The sequence below is a fragment of the Bubalus kerabau genome, chromosome 6, assembly GCF_029407905.1.
Source record: "Bubalus kerabau isolate K-KA32 ecotype Philippines breed swamp buffalo chromosome 6, PCC_UOA_SB_1v2, whole genome shotgun sequence".
Classification (NCBI taxonomy): domain Eukaryota; kingdom Metazoa; phylum Chordata; class Mammalia; order Artiodactyla; family Bovidae; genus Bubalus; species Bubalus kerabau.
In genome coordinates this window covers 29,615,810-29,636,039 of record NC_073629.1, presented here as the reverse complement: position 1 = coordinate 29,636,039, position 20,230 = coordinate 29,615,810, and the positions used below count along the sequence as shown (strand labels likewise).

General features: G+C 37.6%; 1 protein-coding gene across 3 annotated transcripts in view; it reads right to left on the bottom strand.

The window, feature by feature from the left end:
- The window catches only part of DENND2C (DENN domain containing 2C), a 94,556-nt gene that overhangs the window by 39,323 nt on the left and 35,003 nt on the right, over positions 1-20,230 (bottom strand). For 2 of the 3 annotated variants that reach the window (XM_055584655.1, XM_055584653.1), the window contains exon 2: positions 922-1,936. In XM_055584655.1, coding sequence (XP_055440630.1) covers positions 922-1,745 — 824 coding nt within the window. In that variant the 5' untranslated portion in view covers positions 1,746-1,936. Of the gene's footprint in view, positions 1-921; positions 1,937-2,994; positions 3,542-20,230 lie in introns of those variants that run through there. The other variant, XM_055584654.1, reaches the window with a different exon arrangement.

Below are 20,230 nucleotides of genomic sequence, written 5' to 3'. Positions count from 1 at the left end.
GTACTTTATTAAATTTACTCTCTATAAAAAGTGAGCCTACAGCCAGCATCCCCTAAATGAAATAGAAGAATGCACCAGCTTCCCTATATAGTTTTAAAGCTAGAAAACGGAAGTTTTTCAGAAACAGACTCACAGACTTAGAATGAGCTTATGGTTGCCAGGGGGAGGATGAGGGGAATGGATAGTTAGGGAGTCTGGGGTCAACATGTATACACTGCTATAATTAAAATGGATAACGAACAAGGACCTACTGTATAGCACAGAGAACTCTGCTCAATGTAATGAGCAGCCTGGCTGGGAGGGGAGTTTGCGGGAGAAGGGATACATGTATATGTATTATTTAGTCCCTTTGCTGTCCACCTGAAACTAACATAACATTGTTAATCGGCTACACTCCAATACAAAATAAAAAGGTTTTAAAAAATAATGTGGCTAACATGTAGTTCCACTCTCTTCCAGGTACATATATTTTATGAATATTACTTGATATGATCATTAAACTATCTCAGCACACGTAATCACATTTTTTTCCTTGTGATGAGAACTCTTAACATCTCTTACAACTTTCAAATATACACTATTGTGTTATTAACTAGCTTTATTGTGGTGATCATTTCACAATACATATACATATCAAATTGCTATGTTGTACACCTGAAACTCATATAATGTTACATGTCAATTATATTTCAATAAAAATTTTTAATTAAAAAATAAAAGTTTTTCTATGGTTGTGTCAGTAGATATTACCTGTACTCCTAATACTCTTGTAGGTATTTTCCCCTTGGGTCAATCAACATCTGTATATCAAATCAGAGGTGTAACCCACACGCGGAAATGGAAATTGGTTTGAAAAGGAAAAAGCTCAATGGTTCTATAAGGAGAATACTGAAAATCATTACTTTTCAAATAAAAACATACCTTTTAGATCTCCCTCTGATTTTTCCACCATATTTCTTTGGTTCAGGTTCCTGAGAAGAGGCCAAAGAAGATTCTGCACAAGAATTATTTTCACAGTATTTTCTGTCACAGTTTCTTTCTTTACATGGCATAACGCCAGATTCAGATAAATATCTGAATGTCCTACGAGGTTTTGGCAAAGGATTTATAGAAGGTCCACATTCTTGTCCCTCAGGCTCAGAGTAAATGTTTTCTAAGCTCTTTGTTACTCCATATGAACTATCCAGAACTCTGAAATTCAGTTCTTTTTCTGAAGAGCCACAATGCTCCAAAGCCAAATTTAAGACTTTATCTGGGGAAAGTGCTTCTATTTTCTTCCACAATATCTGTGAGGTATAGAAATTTCCCGGAGGTAATGAAGTCTCTGGATCTAAAACTTCTTTCCAGTTTTCAATTTGTTTGACCCGAGAACATACCCAGTTGGGTTCTGATTCATTTTTAAATAAGTGTGTATCATCATATTCACGTTTTTCACTTTCATCCTCACTTTGACTGTGGCTTTTGGCGTCTTCATTAATACCTTGATCAACATTTTGAGTGTTGGTTACATCCAGCTTTTTGCTCTTTCCCTCAGCAATAGGCGTTTTCTTAAGAAGACTCTCTTGATTACAGTTATTATATCTCACTCCAAAGTCCTTTGCATGCCACTTATCTGGGTTAGATATACCATTAGTTCTTCCTTCCCACTGGGAAATTTTTTGCTTGATGTTTCTGCAGTGGCTTCTTGACAGTGTATGAACAGCAGAACGAGAAAAGCCAACATCCATGTTCCCAGTTGGGTGCATGACAAACAATGAATTTTACTAAGGTCCCATCAGAAGTCACTGTGAAAAACTATATTCATTATCTCACGAGTTAGAATCCGAAAAATTCCAGTATTTTCCTTTCATCTTTAACTTGAAAATCTTTTTTTAAAAAGAAAAATTCTTATCATCGATCCTTGGTGAAAATGGCTACAGCTCTATCTTGAATAATCCTATTAAAATGAGATGATATGTTAACACAGTTTTATAATTTCCTAATTTAAATTCCACTAAAACATTGCCCACCTATCCCTAAATAACTCACTTATATTTCATATGTAAAGATGTACCTGTCATCCATTAAGTAATTCAACTTCATTAAGGCATTCCTAAGATAGTGGCATAATATTATACAGAAAATATTATTTATAGCATTTCTCAAACTATCTGCTTTCATGTTCTGCATAGTTCCTAATATTAAGTAGAATGAGGTTTTATAAGAGATTATAATAGTAGTATACAACATTATTTTGTAATAAATCAATTCTTTTTTTTAAAGAAACTTTAATATTTATTTATTGATATTTGGCTGCATATTGAGTCGTGAGGGCTTAGCTGCCCTGTGGTATGTGGGACCTTAGTTCCCTGACCAGGGATAGAACTCACATCCCCTGTATTGCAAGGGATTGAATTTTTAACCACAAGACCACCAGGAAAGTCCCCATAAATCAACTATTTATGAAACTTTCACTTAACGAAACAGGAGCAACAGAGTACTATCAGAAATACATCTCAAATACCAAAAGTTTATAATTTCAGAGGACGAGTCAATTAGTTTGGAAACACACCAACAGCTGATTTCCTTTTCTAGTCCTATGTTGAGAGATAATATTAGCTCATCACATACCCTTATTTCAACCTTGCTATTAGCAGCCCAGAATTTCATATTGTTTTGTTTTTTAGTTACTAAGTCACGTCCAATTCTGCCACCCCATAGACTGTAGTCTGCCAGGCTCCTCTGTTCATAGGATTTCCCAGGCAAGAAGACTGGAGTGGATTGCCCTTTTCTTCTCCAGGGGATCTTTCTGACCCAGGATTCAAACTCACATCTCCTGCATTGGCAGGCAGTTTCTTTACCACCAGGGAAGAATTCCATATATGCAGAGCTAAAGACAATCCCAGGTGCCGTCAACTACAGTTACTTTGAAATGTAATTACTTATTTCATCACTAACTGAACTTTCCACATCTCTGCCACCACATCCTTGACCCATATCAGCAAAAATACTTACAGCCACTGTCACATCTCTTCCTTTCATGCAGAGGCTTCACTCATTTAGGCCCATTAACTGTTTCCTCAAATGCAAAGTTTGGCAGAGAACTTTTCCTAGTAACTGAGTAAAGGATCTGGTCTCAAGTTCTACTGTATACTGGTTAAAAATAGCAACTGATTCAATACTTCCTGAGGCAGGGGTCATCCTTCCTTGAGCTTTGTCTGTGTGGCCTTGATTAACAGGCAGGAAAAAGTCTTGGCCCAGCTCTGTCAATGTCCCTGACCAAACCAATACATACACGACACACACATACACAATTTATTGTAGGCAGAGCAACTGCTAATCAGGACTTCTATCAATTTAAAATATTTCTTCAAGTTTGTAGAAAAACCAGCTCTGCTAGCAAGTAAACTTTGATGAGGGTCTGATACAAAGAAAAAGATTTTTAAAAATAAGAAATTAAACTCACATGAGTGAAAAAAAAAAACAAAACAGCACCTAAATATAAAAGCTGTTGTGCAGAATTCTTGACAAAAGACGAAAGCATAGACTCCGAACCTCAAATCAGCTTCTACTGCTCATTATTAAAACTCTGAAAATCCTTTTCTACTTTCTGATGTTTACAGAGGATTCCTAAGGCTTTTTAAAGGTGTCCTTGAGACTCAGGTTTTCTTCACTACAGACAAAATAGGAATTTTTTTTTTCTTTACTGTGAGACTAGTTGAGGTTTTTGATACTTCTTAACTTTTTCATTACTCTTCCCTTGTTAATGTGTTTTAAGTATGAATGGGTCAAATTGCGAAGAAAAAGATGAAAACTGGTTGGGCTAAAAAAAAAAAAAGTTTAACTCGAAAAGTACTGGCAACAAATGGAATTTGTTGTCTACAGAATTCATATACAAATATAAATGATGGGTGTTCATGGTGTTTCAGGGGCAACAGAGCAGCATAGCACCATGAAACTCCTAATATATTAATTGGTAGGCAGTATGCAGAGAAGTACTACTTTCTCCTAAAAAAGGAGCTTTTTAAAATTGACAAACTATTTCAAAGCCAAAAATTTTTAATGCATTCTAACTAGATTGATGCCTTCATTGATATTACAGAGACTCTATCTTTATACATCAATGTAAAGCTCTAATTTTTGCCAAATTAAACTTTTTGGAATGTGACTTGCCTAACCTTATATATAAGCTATGATTTTGTCCTATTCAAAAAATAAGAATCACCAAACCAAGAGTTACCTGTTTTTTCCTTACAGCCTTCTCACATTTGAGGGTCCTTTTTAGCCTAATTAAATTGAGTTGCTTTGCTACCCACCTCTTCCTCCCCCATGGCTCTCCTAGCCTGCAAGACTTATATCCCTTGCCCCACTCCTCTAGTTTCTTGCCTTGACCTCCACTATCATTAGACATTCTAACCCCTAAGTGCTGGCCCAGCTTTCCAGTCCTAGCTCTCTCCAAACTTCATCTTTAGAAAACTTCCTAAGCCAACTTATTCACATATTCGTCCGCAGAGATTGCTCTCTCAAGCTTGCCTCAACAGTTCTAACAGAATCACAGCTTAAGAAAATATAACAGCTCCAACAATTTTTAAAATTTTGCTTCTTAATACTACAAAATGAGTCAAAGGCTTCTCCAACTATTAAAGACCATTAAGTCAGGGAGGACTCGCACAAAGAGAAACCAGAGCTCACGAGAAGCATGATGGACAACCTCAGCAGAAGAAACAGCAACTCACTCCCTCAGGGAGCAAAAGTGTAAATGTGACAAACTAAGCATGATTTTAAAATATAATAAAACAGAATACTTGGGAGTAAATACTAGGAGAAAAAAAGGTACTAATCAATTTTTTTTCCCTATTCTTTTTCCCAAAGAGGTGATTCTTAATCATGTCCCTTTGTTTTTATTATCTATTGCTTCTGTGAGTATTACTTTGATCCAAGAAATACTCAACTATAGTTTGTCAGCTTACGATGTAATTCATAATATAAACTATTATATATAGAATTTGGTGTTCTTAGCCTTTTAAGAGAAACCAACCAAAATCCATTCAGGTAAGTGAAATTCTCTGTAAGAAAGAGAATATTAATGTTCTATTTTACTAAATTCACATCTACATAAGAAAGTTTCTCACTCCACACCCTTTAAAATATTTTATTGATTAAACAAAATCTGGCAAAATAGGAAGCATTTGGAACATTCTAAGTGTTAGTTGCTCAGTTGTGTTCTACTCTTTGCATCCCCATGAACTGTAGCCCACCAGGCTCCTCTGTCCATGGAATTCTCCAGGCAAGAGTACTGGAGTGGGTAGCTTATTCCCTTCTCCAGGGGATCTTCCTGACCAAGGGACTGAACTTGGGTCTCCTGCATTGCAAGCAGTTTCTTTACATTGTCAAAGTTGATTTTAAAACTGATAAAAGGGTATACTTTTATTTTTGGCTACACTAGGTGGTATGCAGGATATTAGTTCCCCAATCAGGGATCAAAGCAGTGCTCCCTGCACTGGGAGTATGGAATCTTGACTACTGGACTGGCAGGGAAGTCCCCAAGAGTATACTTTTAAATGGTTAATTTTTTGTTATGTGAATTTTACCTCAATCAGAAAGGTTGATGAAAGGGACCAAGAAAACCCCCACTTTTGGTATGACATAATAATTGGACTAGACTTGCCTTCTCAACATAGATAACAATAAAACTGGTTAATAAATAAATGCTTTCAGATATTGGATAACAGCAAAGAACTCTGGTTCTTGAAAAAGAAAAATGAAGTGGACACCAAGATGGTCCAGTTTTCACCTTCGAGGTTCTTTTCAAAAAACAGCATAGAACATGGTAATCATGCCGAATTAAGGAAAAAGAGACCAGCGTGTGGAGGGGCAGAGGCAAATGGAACCTTCAGGGTACAGTATCAGAGAGGAGGGAGCAGCACAGAGGAAAAGCTCCAGAAATCTAGAGGATCTACCTGAGTCGTGGGCTGAATATGTACAGAGTAATGTGCAGAGTAACACTGCACAAGGCTGGTCAACAAATTACTGGGAAAGAATAGCTAATGGCATCCAGTAAGACTAGTACCCAGAGTTAACAAAGGTCTGGGCAATGTTCAACTTCCAATGATCTACACGAGGGAGGCCTTGTCAAACAGCCAGTAATTCAGTAGAGACAGTAGGAGGTCATAGCTTTCCATAGTGCAGTTGGACTACACTAGCCCTAGAGTGCAGGATGCTTTGCAGCCACCACAGAAAAGCTTTAAAAAAGCCTTAAAAGGATCGAGTTGATTCAGAAGTAATTAAATATCCACATAAGTCAATAATTTTTACGTGACATCAAAATCTAGACATGCTACAATATAACATTTACAATATCCAACATCCAATCAAAATTACTAAACATGTAAAGAAGCCCCAAAATGAGACTCATAATCAGGAGAAAAATCAGTTACTAGAAACAGAACCAAAAGTGACAGACATGATAGAGTTGGCAGTTCAGTTCAGTAGCTCAGTCATGTCCGACTCTTTGCGACCCCATGAATCGCAGCACGCCAGGCCTCCCTGTCCATCACCAACTCCCGGAGTTCACTCAAACTCATGTTCATCAAGTCGGTGATGCCATCCAGCCATCTCATCCTCTGTCGTCCCCTTCTCCTCCTTCCCCCAATCCCTCCCAGCATCAGAGTCTTTTCCAATGAGTCAACTCTTCGCATGAGGTGGCCAAAGTACTGGAGTTTCGGCTTTAGCATCAGTCCTTCCAAAGAACACCCAGGACTGATCTCCTTTAGAATGGACTGGTTGGACTGGCTGGATCTCCTTGCAGTCCAAGGGAAATCACTGCAGATGGTGATTGCAGCCATGAAATTAAAAGACGCTTACTCCTTGGAAGGAAAGTTATGACCAACCTAGATAGCATATTGAAAAGCAGAGACATTACTTTGCTCACAAAGGTCCGTCTAGTCAAGGCTATGGTTTTTCCTGTGGTCATGTATGGATGTGAGAGTTGGACTGTGAAGAAAGCTGAGTGCCGAAGAATTGATGCTTTTCAACTGTGGTGTTAGAGAAGACTCTTGAGAGTTGGCAGAGAAAGGCTTTAAGTCAAATATTTTAAATATATTCATAAACTTAAAGAAAAATATGAACATAATGGGTAGAGAAATTGAAGATATAAAAAAGAACACAAAGAGAACTTCTGGAGCTTAAAAACACTTCACCTGAAATGAAAAGTTTGCTGGGTTATTTGAACAGCAGATTTTATACAATGTAGAGGAAATGACCAGTGAAGTTGAGTAAGTAGTAATAGAAGCTCAAAAACTAAAACAAAAACTGAAGCACAGAGAGCAGAAAAGGTTAAAAAAAAGTCTTACTAGAAATGAGGGGGTGGGAGTCAGGGGACAAATATTTCAAGAAATAACAGCTGAAATCTTTCTAACTTTGACGAACACTCTTATCCCATAGAGCCAAGAGGCTCAACAAGTGCCAACAGGATAAATATAAGGAACGCCCTACTAAGGCAAACCATAATCAAGCTGCTGAAAACTGATGATAGAAAATTCTTAAGAGCCAAAGGAAAGGATATATCTTACATACAGGAACAACAGGGTAAATCAGAAAACAATGGAGGGATTTCCCTGGTAAGTCCAGTGGCTAAGACTTCGATCTCCCAATGCAGTGGGGCTTGGTTGGATCCACGGTCAAGGAACTAGATCCCACATGCTATGACTAAGAATTCACATGCCTCATCTAAAGACCCTGCATGCCACAAGGAAGATAGAAGATCCTGCATGCCGCAACAAAGACCTGGTGCAGCCAAACAGATAAATTAAAAAAAAAAAAAAATTTTTTTTAAGAAAACAATGGAAAATATTTAGGGACTTCCATAGAAGCCCAGTGGCCAGGACTGGATGATTTCCCTGCCGCAGCCTGGGTTCAGTCCCTGGTCCTGTCCTGACCTGTGTGCTCAGGTGCTCAGTCGTGTCTGACTCTTCGAGACCCCACGGACTGCAACACGCCAGCTCCTCTGTCCATGGAATTTTCTAGGCAAGAATACTGGAATGGGTTACCATTTCCTACTCCATAGGATCTTTCTGACCCAGAGATTGAACCTGAGTCTCTTGTAAAATCTCTGATCAGGAAACTAATATCCTATAAGGCACATGGCACACCTCTCCCCTCCTCCGCCCCCACCAATAAAAACACACACACACACACACACAACAAAAATTTTAAATGCTAAGGAGAAAAAAACTGCGAATCTAGAATTCTAAACAAATCCTTCAAGACTCGTGAATTTGTCACTGCTGATCTGCACTCAGGGCCAGTGACGTAATTTGTGGGCCCCAGAACAAGTTGAAAATGTGAGGCGCCTTATTCAAAGTGCTTTAAAGGTATATACGAAGCTTTTTCCTTTTTCCTAGAAGTCTCCCTTTCAATTTGTCTCAGTTTTAAATTGATTACTTAATGTTTTCTGTAAAAAAAATTTTTTTAATCTAAATCGTTTGCAAGCTTTTACCATTCATCTATATATTTAGGAGCACCATTTTAAATGCAAACATCTGAGCATGTAACTTGAATGCAGAATCAATGAATGTAAACAATTCCTATTTTGTGGCCTGTCCTGATGGGTTACTCCAGCTGGCCACAAGAGACAAATGTAGCCAGATTCAGGAAGGTTGGAAGAAGGATGAGAGGGTCCCCTCAGGCATGGGATCTAGCCAAGAGAATGCTCTCAAGCCTAGGGATACTTGGGAGGTGAGTGCAGATCCTCACAAGAACCTGGGAGCCCAGTCATGTGATGTGGGGCATGCACATGCTACCCTGGGCCTAATGGCTGCTGGAATCCCCCGCCTGCTACCCACCAAACCAAGAGGCCACGCTCTAGCTCAGGCAAGGTCTGGGTAAGTACAGTCAGGTATCTCCCCATTTCACAGGCCTGTCTCTTTAACTCATGACAGACAGGTAACCCCTGAGAGTCTTTAAACCTCTGCCAGAACACATTCGATTTCTGGATGGCGGTGGGCAATAGACTTGTCCTTGCAAGACCAACACCTCTGCTTGGTGGCTCACCAGATATACCATGGTGCTGTCAGTATGGGATGGGACAGCCATTTATACATCCAATTTCAACCCTCAAACACCCAAGCGTCTGCTGAGAGTAGAGAGTGGCAGTAGTCAGAGGGTACAGGTGAGAAAGGGGCAATAGGGCAGGGCCAGATATGCCAGGGAGTCAGAGAGAGAAGACAGCTGAGAATCCATACTAAGGAGATGGCAGGAAGTCAGATTGTTTATGAATTGTGACTCCAAGCCCCTAGTGCACACTACATTGTCCAATCAGACTTCACTTACAAAACTCAAATTCAAAGATAACATTTATCAGAATTTCTAGATGGCTACTGCACAGCATAAAATCCCACAGGGCTCTTCTAAGTGTGGGAACCTGTGTAACTATATTGATCATATGCCCATGAAGCTCTACCTGCTTACACCATAAGAAATGCTAAAGAAAGTTATCCAAGTTGAAGAAAAATGATACCAGAGGGAAATCTGGAAATAAACAAAGAAACAATCAGAACCAAAAAATGCTACACATAGATAAATAAAAAACACACGGGACTTCCCTGGTGGTCCAGTGGTAAAGAATCTGCCTGCCAATGCAGCAGACACAGGTTTGATCCCTGGTCTGGGAAGATCCCGGACTTCCCTGGTGACTCAGACAGTAAAGCATCTCCCTACAGTGTGGGAGACTTGGGTTTGATTCCTGGGTCAGGAAGATCCTCTGGAGAAGGAAATGGCAACCCACTCCAGTACTCTTGCCTGGAAAATCCCATGGACGGAGGAGTGTAGTAGGCTACAGTCCATGGGGTCGCAGAGTCAGACACGACTGAGCAACTTCACTTCACTTCACTTCTGGGAAGATCCCATATGTCGCAGGGCAACTAAGCCCATGTTTCACAACTAATGAGTCTGTGCTCTAGGGCCCTTGTGCAGCAAAGAAGACCCAGTGCAGCCAAAAATAAATAAATAAATTTAGAAAAACACATTTTTGCCATTATTAATCTCTAAAAATGATTGACTATTTACAGTAAACATAATAAGGTACTATGGAATTTAAAATAATGTCAAAATAAATGTCAGACAAGAACACAAAGGAGGGAAAGAAAAATGGAAGTACAGCACTAAGTTTCTTACTTTACATATCAAGTGGGATATTACTTGAAGGGGATAGGTTGAAGTAGTAGTATGGTGTAAATTCTAAAGCAACCACTAAAAGAAAAACAAAGAATAGCCAAGAAGTTAATAAAAAATATTAAATGAAATTCTAAAAAATACTCAATGCAAAAAAAGATGTGGAAGTGAGAAGAGACACAAGAAAAACAGCAACCACAAAATAACCACATGGGACAAACAAAAAATGAAAACAAGATGATATACTTAAATATGACCATACTAATAATTATGGTATATAAATAAGCTAAGCTCTAAATAAAAGGCAAAGATGATCAAACTTGATAAAAAAGCAAGACCTAATTCTATACTTCTATAAATTGTACTTTGAATAAAAAGACACAGATCAAGTTAAAGTACAAATACTAAAAAAAAGTACAAATACTAAACACTATCTAAGAACACTGCATTATCTAAATTAACAGCAGACTTCTAGGGCAAGAAAATTAGCACAAATAAAAAGAGACATTTCAGACAAATAATAGAGTCAATTCATCAAGAAGAACTACAATCCTAGATGTTTATGTACTTAATGATAAAATTTCAAAATGCAAGAACCCAAAATGTCAGAGCTAAAAATGACAAATGGACAAACCCACAGTTTTAGTAAGTACTGCATCCCTGTTCATCGGTAGTAATGACAGAAAAACAGAAAATCAGTAAATATATAAGACCTGAATACTACTATCAATCAACTTGACTCACAAGTGATATTTTAGAATACTACTCCCAACAATATAATTCAAATACACATAGAACGTTTACCAACAGACTGTATGTTGAGCCATAAAAAAAGATTTGATAAATTTAAAAGGATGGAAATCATTCTGAGAATGTTTTCTAACCCCAAATGGAATTGAATTAGAAATCAGTTATAAACCAAAAGGAAAATCCCCAAATGCTTGGAAATAAACACTTATATTACAAAAGGAAAAAGAAGTTTAAAAACAATGAATGAGGATATTATTTCTTGGTGTTTTAAGTTGGAACACATTTTACCTCATTAAGTTTCAAGTTTTATTTTAATTTTCTCTCCAGATTAAACACTCTAGCTTAACATTTGTCTAAATTATTTTACAGCCAATCCAGCACAAAATCTACTGTTCTTTTCAAACCTACATTTTTCTAAACCATGCAGTGAAATTTGGGTGTTATCATTTCACCTAAGACATGAACAATAAATGATTTAATGTTCTCCCTCAAAAAGGAAAAAAAAATAAACCCAAGGCAAATAGGAGGAAATAAATAATAGTGAGTATTGATGAAACAGCAACACATGAATAATGGAAAAGTATTAATAAGACAAAAAAGTTGCTTAAAAAGATCAATAAATTGATAAACCACTAGGTAGATGAAATAAATAAAAAAGAGAAAAAAAGGACAAATTAGCAATATCAGGAATGAAAAAGAGGGCATCACTGCAGATCCCACATTAAAGGACATAAAGGACTACTATAAATAAGTTTATGCTAGTAGATTTGATAACTTAGACAAATTTCTTGAAAGAAACAAAGTGACAAAACTGAAGTAAGATCTAGGAATTCTGAAACCTCTATACTTGCTGCTGCTGCTGCTAAGTTGCTTCAGTCGTCTCCGACTCTGCGCGACCTCATAGATGGCAGCCCACGGAGCTCCCCCGTCCCTGGGATTCTCCAGGCAAGAACACTGGAGTGGGTTGCCATTTCCTTCTCCAATGCATGAAAGTGAAAAGTGAAAGTGAAATCGCTCAGTCGTGTCCAACTCTGTGACCCCATGGACTGCAGCCTGCCAGGCTCCTCCGCCCATAGGATTTTCCAGGCAAGAGTACTGGAGTGGGGTGCCATCGCCTTCCCCCAGTGGAGTACTAGTGAAGTAGTAGTAGTGAAGTCGCTCAGTCATGTCCGACTCTTTGCGACCCCATGGACTACAGCCCACCAGGCTCCTCCATCCATGGGATTCTCCAGACAAGAGTACTGGAGTGGGCTGCCATTTCCTTCTCCAGGGGATCTTCCCGACCCAGGGATCGAACCCAGGTCTCCCGCATTGTAGGCAGACGCTTTACCGTCTGAACCACCAGGGAAGTCAATGGAGTACTACTCAGTCATAAAAAGAACAAAATTTGCCATCTGTAACAACATGGATGGGCTTGGAGGGTATTATGCTTAGTGAAATAAGTCTAACAGAGAAAGACAAATACTATATGCTATCCTTTACAGGCAGAATCTAAAATCTGAAACGAATGAATCTAACAAAACAGAAACAAACTCACAGATATAGAAAACATCAGGAGGGAGATGGAAGAAGGAGGGGCAAAATAAAGGGAGGTAATTAGGAGGCATAAAGTGCTATGTATAAAATAAATAAGCTACAAGGTTATATTGCACAGTACAGAGAATATAGGCAATATTCCATAATAAGCATAAATGGAGTATAATGTATAAAAATTCTGAATCAGTTTCACACTTGAAATTAATATATTATATACCAACTATATCTCAATTAAAACAAACAGATGCAGAAAAAGCATTTGAAAAAATTCTTACCCATCCATAATTGTAAAAAAAAAAGAACTCTTTAGAAAATGAGTAATTAAATTTCTACAATGTGATAAAGGGCATCTATGAAAAAAACAACTGGTAATATCATACTAAGTGGTAAAAGACTGAACACCTTTCCCTTAAGACTGGGAAAAAGGCAACAATGTTTTTTTTCCCCACTTTTATTCAACCCTGTATGAAAAGTCTTAATCAATGCCATAAGGCAAGAAAAAATTTTTTTTAAGTTTGGAAAAGAAGTAAAACATTTTTTGGGCAAACATGATGATATATTTAGTCAATCCCAAGAAATCCACTATTATAAGCTAGTAGAATTCATGAGAGAATTTAGCAAGGTCTCAGGTGACTTTCCTAGTGGCTCAGACAGTAAAAGCGTCTGCCTACAATGTGGGAGGACACAGGTTCAATCCCTGGGTTGGGAAGATTCCCTGGAGAAGGAAATGGTAACCCACTCCAGTACTCTTGCCTGGAAAATCCCATGGACAGAGGAGCCTGTTAGGCTACAGTCCATGGGGTTGCAAAGAGTCAGACATGACTGAATGACTTCACTTTCGCTTTTCAGGATACATGGTCAGTATTTAAGATTTAATTGTACTTATAGATACTGAGATTTAATTGTACTTATAGAGCCTGGTGGGCTACCATCCATGGGGTCATACAGAGTCGGACATGACTGAAACGACTTACTAGCAGCAGCAGCATAGATACTGAGAGTGCTGAAAAATAAAATTTAAAATAACATTTATAACAGCATGAAAAATAGGAGATAAACACTTAGAAGTAAAAGACTTACACACTGAAAAGTACAAGATACTGCTGAGAAAAATTAAATAATAATTTTAAAAAGAGATATACCACATTAATGAACTAAATGCTTTGATTTTGTTACGATGTCTGAGTCTCTCAAAATTGAGAGGCAGATTCAACACAATCCTAATCAAATTCATAGCAGGCTTTGTAGTAGAAACTGACAAGTTGATTTTCAAATATATATGGAAATTCAAATGACCTAGAATAGCTTAAATAATTTTCAAAAATAACAAAGTGCTTTCAAGGCATTATAAAGCTGTGGTAATCAAGACTATGTGTACCAATGAAAGCAGAGATAAATGGATCAATAGAACAGTACAGAGCCCAGAAATAGACCCACATGTATACAGACAATTGACTTCCACAGAACTGGAAAGGAGTAATCTGTGGCACTGGGACAAATGGATATTCATATGGAAAAAATGAATCTCAACCCTTACCCACACCATGTACCAAAATTAACTTGAAATGTACAGGAGTCCCCTCCCTATCCATGAAGGACACACTCCAGTGGATGCTGAAATGGCTGATAATACCAAACCCCATATATATTGTTTTGTCCTATAATAGGTGGGTAGCAGAAATAGTGTGGATTCTCTGGACAAAAGGATTATTCATGTTCCCTGAAGGACAGAGCAAAATGGTGGGAGATTTCGTCATGCTACTCAGATCAGCATGCAGTTTTCAAATTATAAACTGTTTATTTCTGGAATTTTCTATTTGGTATTTTGGATCACAATTGACTGTAACTGAAATCGCAGAAATTGAAACCACAGATAGGGAAGGATTACTGTATCATAAACCTAAGCCTAAGAGATAAATCTATAAACCTTCTAGAAGAAAAAACAGGAAAAAAAAAATCTCTGTTAACTTTAGGAAGGGAAGCGATTTCTTAGAATACAGAAAGTACTAGCCATAAAGGAAAAACTTGCTAAAATGGATTTAATCAAAATGAAGATCTTCTGCTCTTCAAAAGATGTTTTAAAAATGAAATGGCAAACCACAGTGAGACGTGTTATACACAATACATACATCTGACAAAGATTTAAATTCATTATATAAAGAACTATAACAAATGAATAACTCACTCAATTAAAATGTGCATCAGATATGAACAGACACTTTACAAAAGATTTTAGGAGTAGCCAGTAAGTACAATAAAGCACCTGAAAAATGTACACTGTCGTTAGTCATCAAAAATGTGCAAATTAAAACACAAGATAGCACTGCATACCCATTAGAATCACTGAAATCAAAAAGAACTGCAGTGCCAAATATCGGAGCTCATGTAACTCTAACACTGCTGGTGTAATATGGTACAGCTATTTGGAAAACAGTCTGGCAGTTGCTTGCTGCTGCTGCTAAGTCGCTTCAGTCGTGTCCGACTCTGTGTGACCCCATACACAGCAGCCCACCAGGCTCCCCCGTCCCTGGGATTCTCCAGGCAAGAACACTGGAGTGGGTTGCCATTTCCTTCTCCAATGCATGAAAGTGAAGAGTGAAAGTGAAGTCGCTCAGTCGTGTCTGACTCTTAGCGACCCCATGGACTGCAGCCTACCAGGCTCCTCCGTCCATGGCAGTTGCTTATAACATTACTAATAAACATGATTGCCTTGTGTGTGTGTGTGCACACAGCCACTCAGTCATGTCTGACTCTTTGTGACCCCATGGACTGTAGCTCACCAGGCTCCTCTATCCACAGAATTTTCCAGGCAAGAATACTGGAGTGGGTTGCCATTTCATACTCCAGGGGATCTTCCCCACCCAGGGATCGAATCCATGTCTCTTGCATCTCCCGCACTGGCAGGTGGATTCTTTACCACTGTGCCTCCTGGGAAGCCCAATGAGTGCCATATGAGATAATTATCAGACAGGCTGGGGGCTGGGACCTGGGACACTGCTGCAGTCCTTAGGACTGGAAAAATGTCTCCTAGAGCAACAGAATACAAAGAAATTATAAGGAACTAAAAATAAATGTGTGCATAAGCAGTTGGGTTAAAAAATGAACAAGATACAAAGTGAGCAAATATGTAACTGCCACATCCAAGGTGCTGGGAGCAAAAGCAAGGTACAGGGCATGATCGCTACACAATGCATCACCAAAGGGGTGGGCAGACCACCGAAGCCACCCCTACCCTCATCCTACTTAAGGGACCAGCTCACTCCCTAACCCCATCCCCCAACCTCAGGGAGCAAGCAAGGAAACCTGTTACTTGTTTCATTGTTTCCTTGTGTGAGGACCATTAAAGCCTTGTCGGAATTTCTTATCTGGCCTCTCATCAACTTCTCTATTGATTAAAGGGTCCAAAAACCAGGCTCTATAACAATCTCACTTAGGCATTTCATATGAAAGGAAAATATGTTAACACAAATATTAATACTTTTACATGAATATTCATAGCAGCTTTATTCATGCTAGTCCCAAACTGGAAACAACCAAAAGGTCATTAAGTGAATACACAAACTGTGATATAATCATACAATAGGGTATTACTCATCAATTAAAAAGAACTAACGGTATGAGCAATAACTTGGATGTCTCTCAAAAGCATTATTCATCAACGAAAGAGTCCATACTGTATGATTCCATTCATATGAAATTCAAGAACAGGCGAAACTAATCTATTATGAAATAAAGCAGATCAGTGGTTGCTTAGGGCCAGGAGGGTAAGAACTAACCACAGAGACATATAAGGGAACTTTGTGGAGTGATGGAAATATTACACATCTTGATTGGGATAGTAGTTATACAGCTGTATACATCTGTCAAAGCTACTGATCTTATACGTGTTATAAAATGGGTATATTTTACTGTTTGAAATTTTATCTCAGTGAAGTTAGTTTTTAAATGTGAAAAAAATTTAGTACACTGAAAATCCTATGAATTTTTGCTCTTAATTTGAATGAGAAAAATCATCCTGACTTTTAAAACATTTAAAACATGTCATTTACTTCAGAAATATGTATGACATCCCTTCTATGTGGAATCTAAAAAGAAATGATACAGATGAACTGACTTACAAAACAGAAAGAGACTCACAGACTTAGGGAATGAAGTTACGGTTGCTGGTGGGAGGGATGGGGTGAAGGGAGAATTAGGGAGTTTGGGATGGACATGTACACACTGCTATATTTAAAATGGATAACCAACAAGGACCGACTGTATAGCACATGGAACTTTGCTTCATGTTATGCAGCAGCCTGGATGGAAGGGGAGTTTGGGGGAGAATGGATACATATATATGTATGTGAACAGTCCGTTCACTGTTCACTGAAACTATCACAGCATTGTTAATTGGCTATACCTCAATACAAAATAAAAAGTTAAAAAAAAAAAGATAAGACATGTCATTTACTTCAAAATTAATTTGCATAGTAGTTCAGTTACAAAGCAGTTTCAGTTAGCCTATCTCCTTTCCTCCTCATAACAATCTTGATTATTATATTATTGGGCACATTTTTGTAGGTGAGGATACTAGTGCTCAGAGAAGATAAATGAATTGCCCAGGTCACAAAGTCCAAGGTTTTCTTCTATATCACAGCTATTATTGAAAACTTGACAGTTCAGTTCATTTCAACCTGTTTTTCCCTTGTCAAAGCCAGAGACACTGAGCTCTCTAATTGTATGCCATTCCAGAAAGAAAAAAAAAAGCCAACAAGATTTAACCTCTTGAATCTGAATATTTTAGGGGAAAACACTGCCAATATCAAATTTAAAAACAAAAGTTCTCCTCTTTGAAGTTAATGCCCCTCAAAACAGGTGTTACTGATCTTCTTTATCCTTAATAATGAAGTGAGAATCTTTGAATTAAACAGTGTTAAATCTGTTACTAAAGTAAACAAAACCCGAATACAATGAATTTCAATTTAGGGACAATTTAACTTTCACTAAAATAATCTTCTATTCAATTTTCACATAAGGCTTACTACTTGGATGCAAAGGAAGTTCTCTACTTCATAAGGGCCCATATTTGTAATGAATTGCAAACCCATGTGTAATGAATCTTAGACCTTTTGGAAACAGTGAATGTATGATGAATAAGATATGTTAATAACTATAAATAAAAATCACTCTTTGTATTCAAGCCTAAATTCTGTAGGATCAGTATTACTTTTCTCTGAACAACAGACTGGTCAGGAAATCTAAAACGAGTTGTCATACAACTGTATTCTTAAACATTGAAATAATCTGACATTTCTTTCTCATAAATGCATTTGGCTCCCAATAATACTACACTATTCACTGCAAAACTTCCATTAAGCTTTTAGCTATTCCTTTGTCTGAACAAAAGAGGGGGCTTAGGTATAGATGCCTATTTTTTAAATACCAGTTTCAGGTGTAATGCCAGAATGACTACTGCTATCTGAAGAAAATGGATGCCAAAAAGATTCTAACTACTCAGACACTAGAAGGAACACAGCCAAATGAAAACAGAATCACAACTGAACTGATGTCATGAGGATGGCTTATTTCAGTAGAGATAAAGCTAAAGATAAAATCTCTGAGAAAGATGATTCCCTCCCCCACCCAAAAACAACCTCTACTGATTTTTCAAAAAGGTATCATATTACAAAGAGGTGAAGAGATTAAGATTCATTTTATGCCTACAGTGTACAAGGTCCTTTAATAATTACAGTGCTCCTCTCAACCATATGAAGTAGATATTAATTGCTCTCTGCATACTTTCCATTTGAAAAGTAGAGATGAGTGATTTTCTCAACAGTCCAGGGTTTCAACAGCTGGAGGAGCTAGGATTCAGACCTGTATGTGCCTACCCCAAAGTCATTTGCTTTTCCCACTCAGTATATTACACTGTTCCCCAAACAAAGAGTTTGTTGAAATCAGAAGAAATAGAGTACAGTCCTAACCCTGTAACTTAATTGGCTGTGTGACCAGAGCTGTGTGACTTTACCTTTTGGGGCTTCAGTTTTCTCATCTATAAATTCTGATTTACCACTGATCTTCATGTAGTTCCTTTAATATTTCTTGTAGTTCAGTATGGTGGTGAACAAATTTCCTCCTCTTTTATTAATCTAAAATAACTTTATTTCACCTTCATTTTTTAGAAGGATAATTTTGCTGGATACAAAATTCTAGGTTGATAGTATTTTTCTTTAGTTTAGTTATCATTCTTCTGACTTGCAGTCAGCATTGTTTCTACAGAATGAGAATTTTGCAGCCATTCTTATGTTAGTTTCCCTGTACATAATATAGCTTTTTCCTAACTTCTTATAAGATTTACTCTTTATCTTTGCTTTTCAGCAATCTGGCCCAAGTGTTGTTTCAGTTATATTTATCTTGCTTGAGGTCTGTAGAGATTCTCAGATTTTGAGTTGGTGTTTTCTATCTGCTTTTCTTGCTGGTTATAGTTTTAGGTATTTTTGGTTCACCTTTGGACTCAAATCTGGCAGAGCATCAATGCACAATTTCTCCATGCCTCCCACACTCACCTGCAATGCTGCTTTCTTAGTAAAAATGTGAAGATGGCAGACACAGCAGATAAGTGTTGGGCCACCTGGTTTATTGTTGCATTTGGGATTCTCCAAATTCCAATCCACATTCCAATTCCAAGAGTCCATACAGTTTACTAAGGCTTGGCAGATTTCCCCCTGACTCTGTAAAGCCTTACCATCTGTGTCAGGGTTCCAATATCCAAACCACATGCTTGTCTCCAGGTATGAAAGTTGCTGTGGCTTTCCACTCACTTATAAACAATTCATTTTGGAATTCAGTTCACTGAAGTTTCTTTATGCACTTCTCTATCTATGTTAGCCACTCAGTCATGTCCAACTCTTCACAACCCCATGGACTGTAGCCCACCAGGCTCTTCTGTCCACAGAATTCTCCAGGCAAGAATACTGGAGTGGATAGCCATTCCCTTCTCCAGGGGATCTTCCTGACCCAGCAGTCAAACCCAGGTCTCTTGCATTACAGGAAGATTCTTTACCATATGAGCCAGCAGGGAAGCCCCAGAGAAATACGTGATTTTTATTTTGTCCAAGATTTTCTTGCTACTATGGGAGCAAATGTTTTCTGAGTCCTTCTAAACCTAATTAGAAGAGAAAGTCATAAAATGTTTTTAATGAAATAGAATAGTACAAAATAGAAAAAATCAGAATACACTGCATGTGAATAAGGAAAAATATCGCTTCAGATATGTTTATTTCAGATGTGTATGTGTTCCTAATAGTTTACAAATGTATTTATCATGTTTTTGGAAAGTTTCTTCTCTAGAGACATTGAAGTCTGCCTCAGAATAAAGCACAAGTTTAGAAAAAGGATATTAGGACATCAATGTGCAAAAAGAACAGTCTAGTGCTAGATCAACTTCATGTATTCAAACTTTTCAGAAACCCAAAGGCTTTTATGTATCAACACAGACAAAATAAGTCCCTGTAAAAATACATAAAACTCAAAATTATCATAATAGGCAACTGCTGTTAGAGAAGACTGTTCAGATATTTTAATATATCTGAACACATTCAGATATTTTAATAATAAAGTCTTTGATTTTTTAATTAAATCCAGTCTGGACCTATGTATTGTAATTCAATTTGTTGTTACTGATTCCTATTATTAGGTTAAGAGTGCAAAGAAAGATTCTGGAGAGAAAATATGCTCTTTTTATATTTTGCTTCCTTAATAAAAATCTTTTCAAAATCTCTTTTTTAAGGGTGGGAGAAAAAGCCAAGCATAT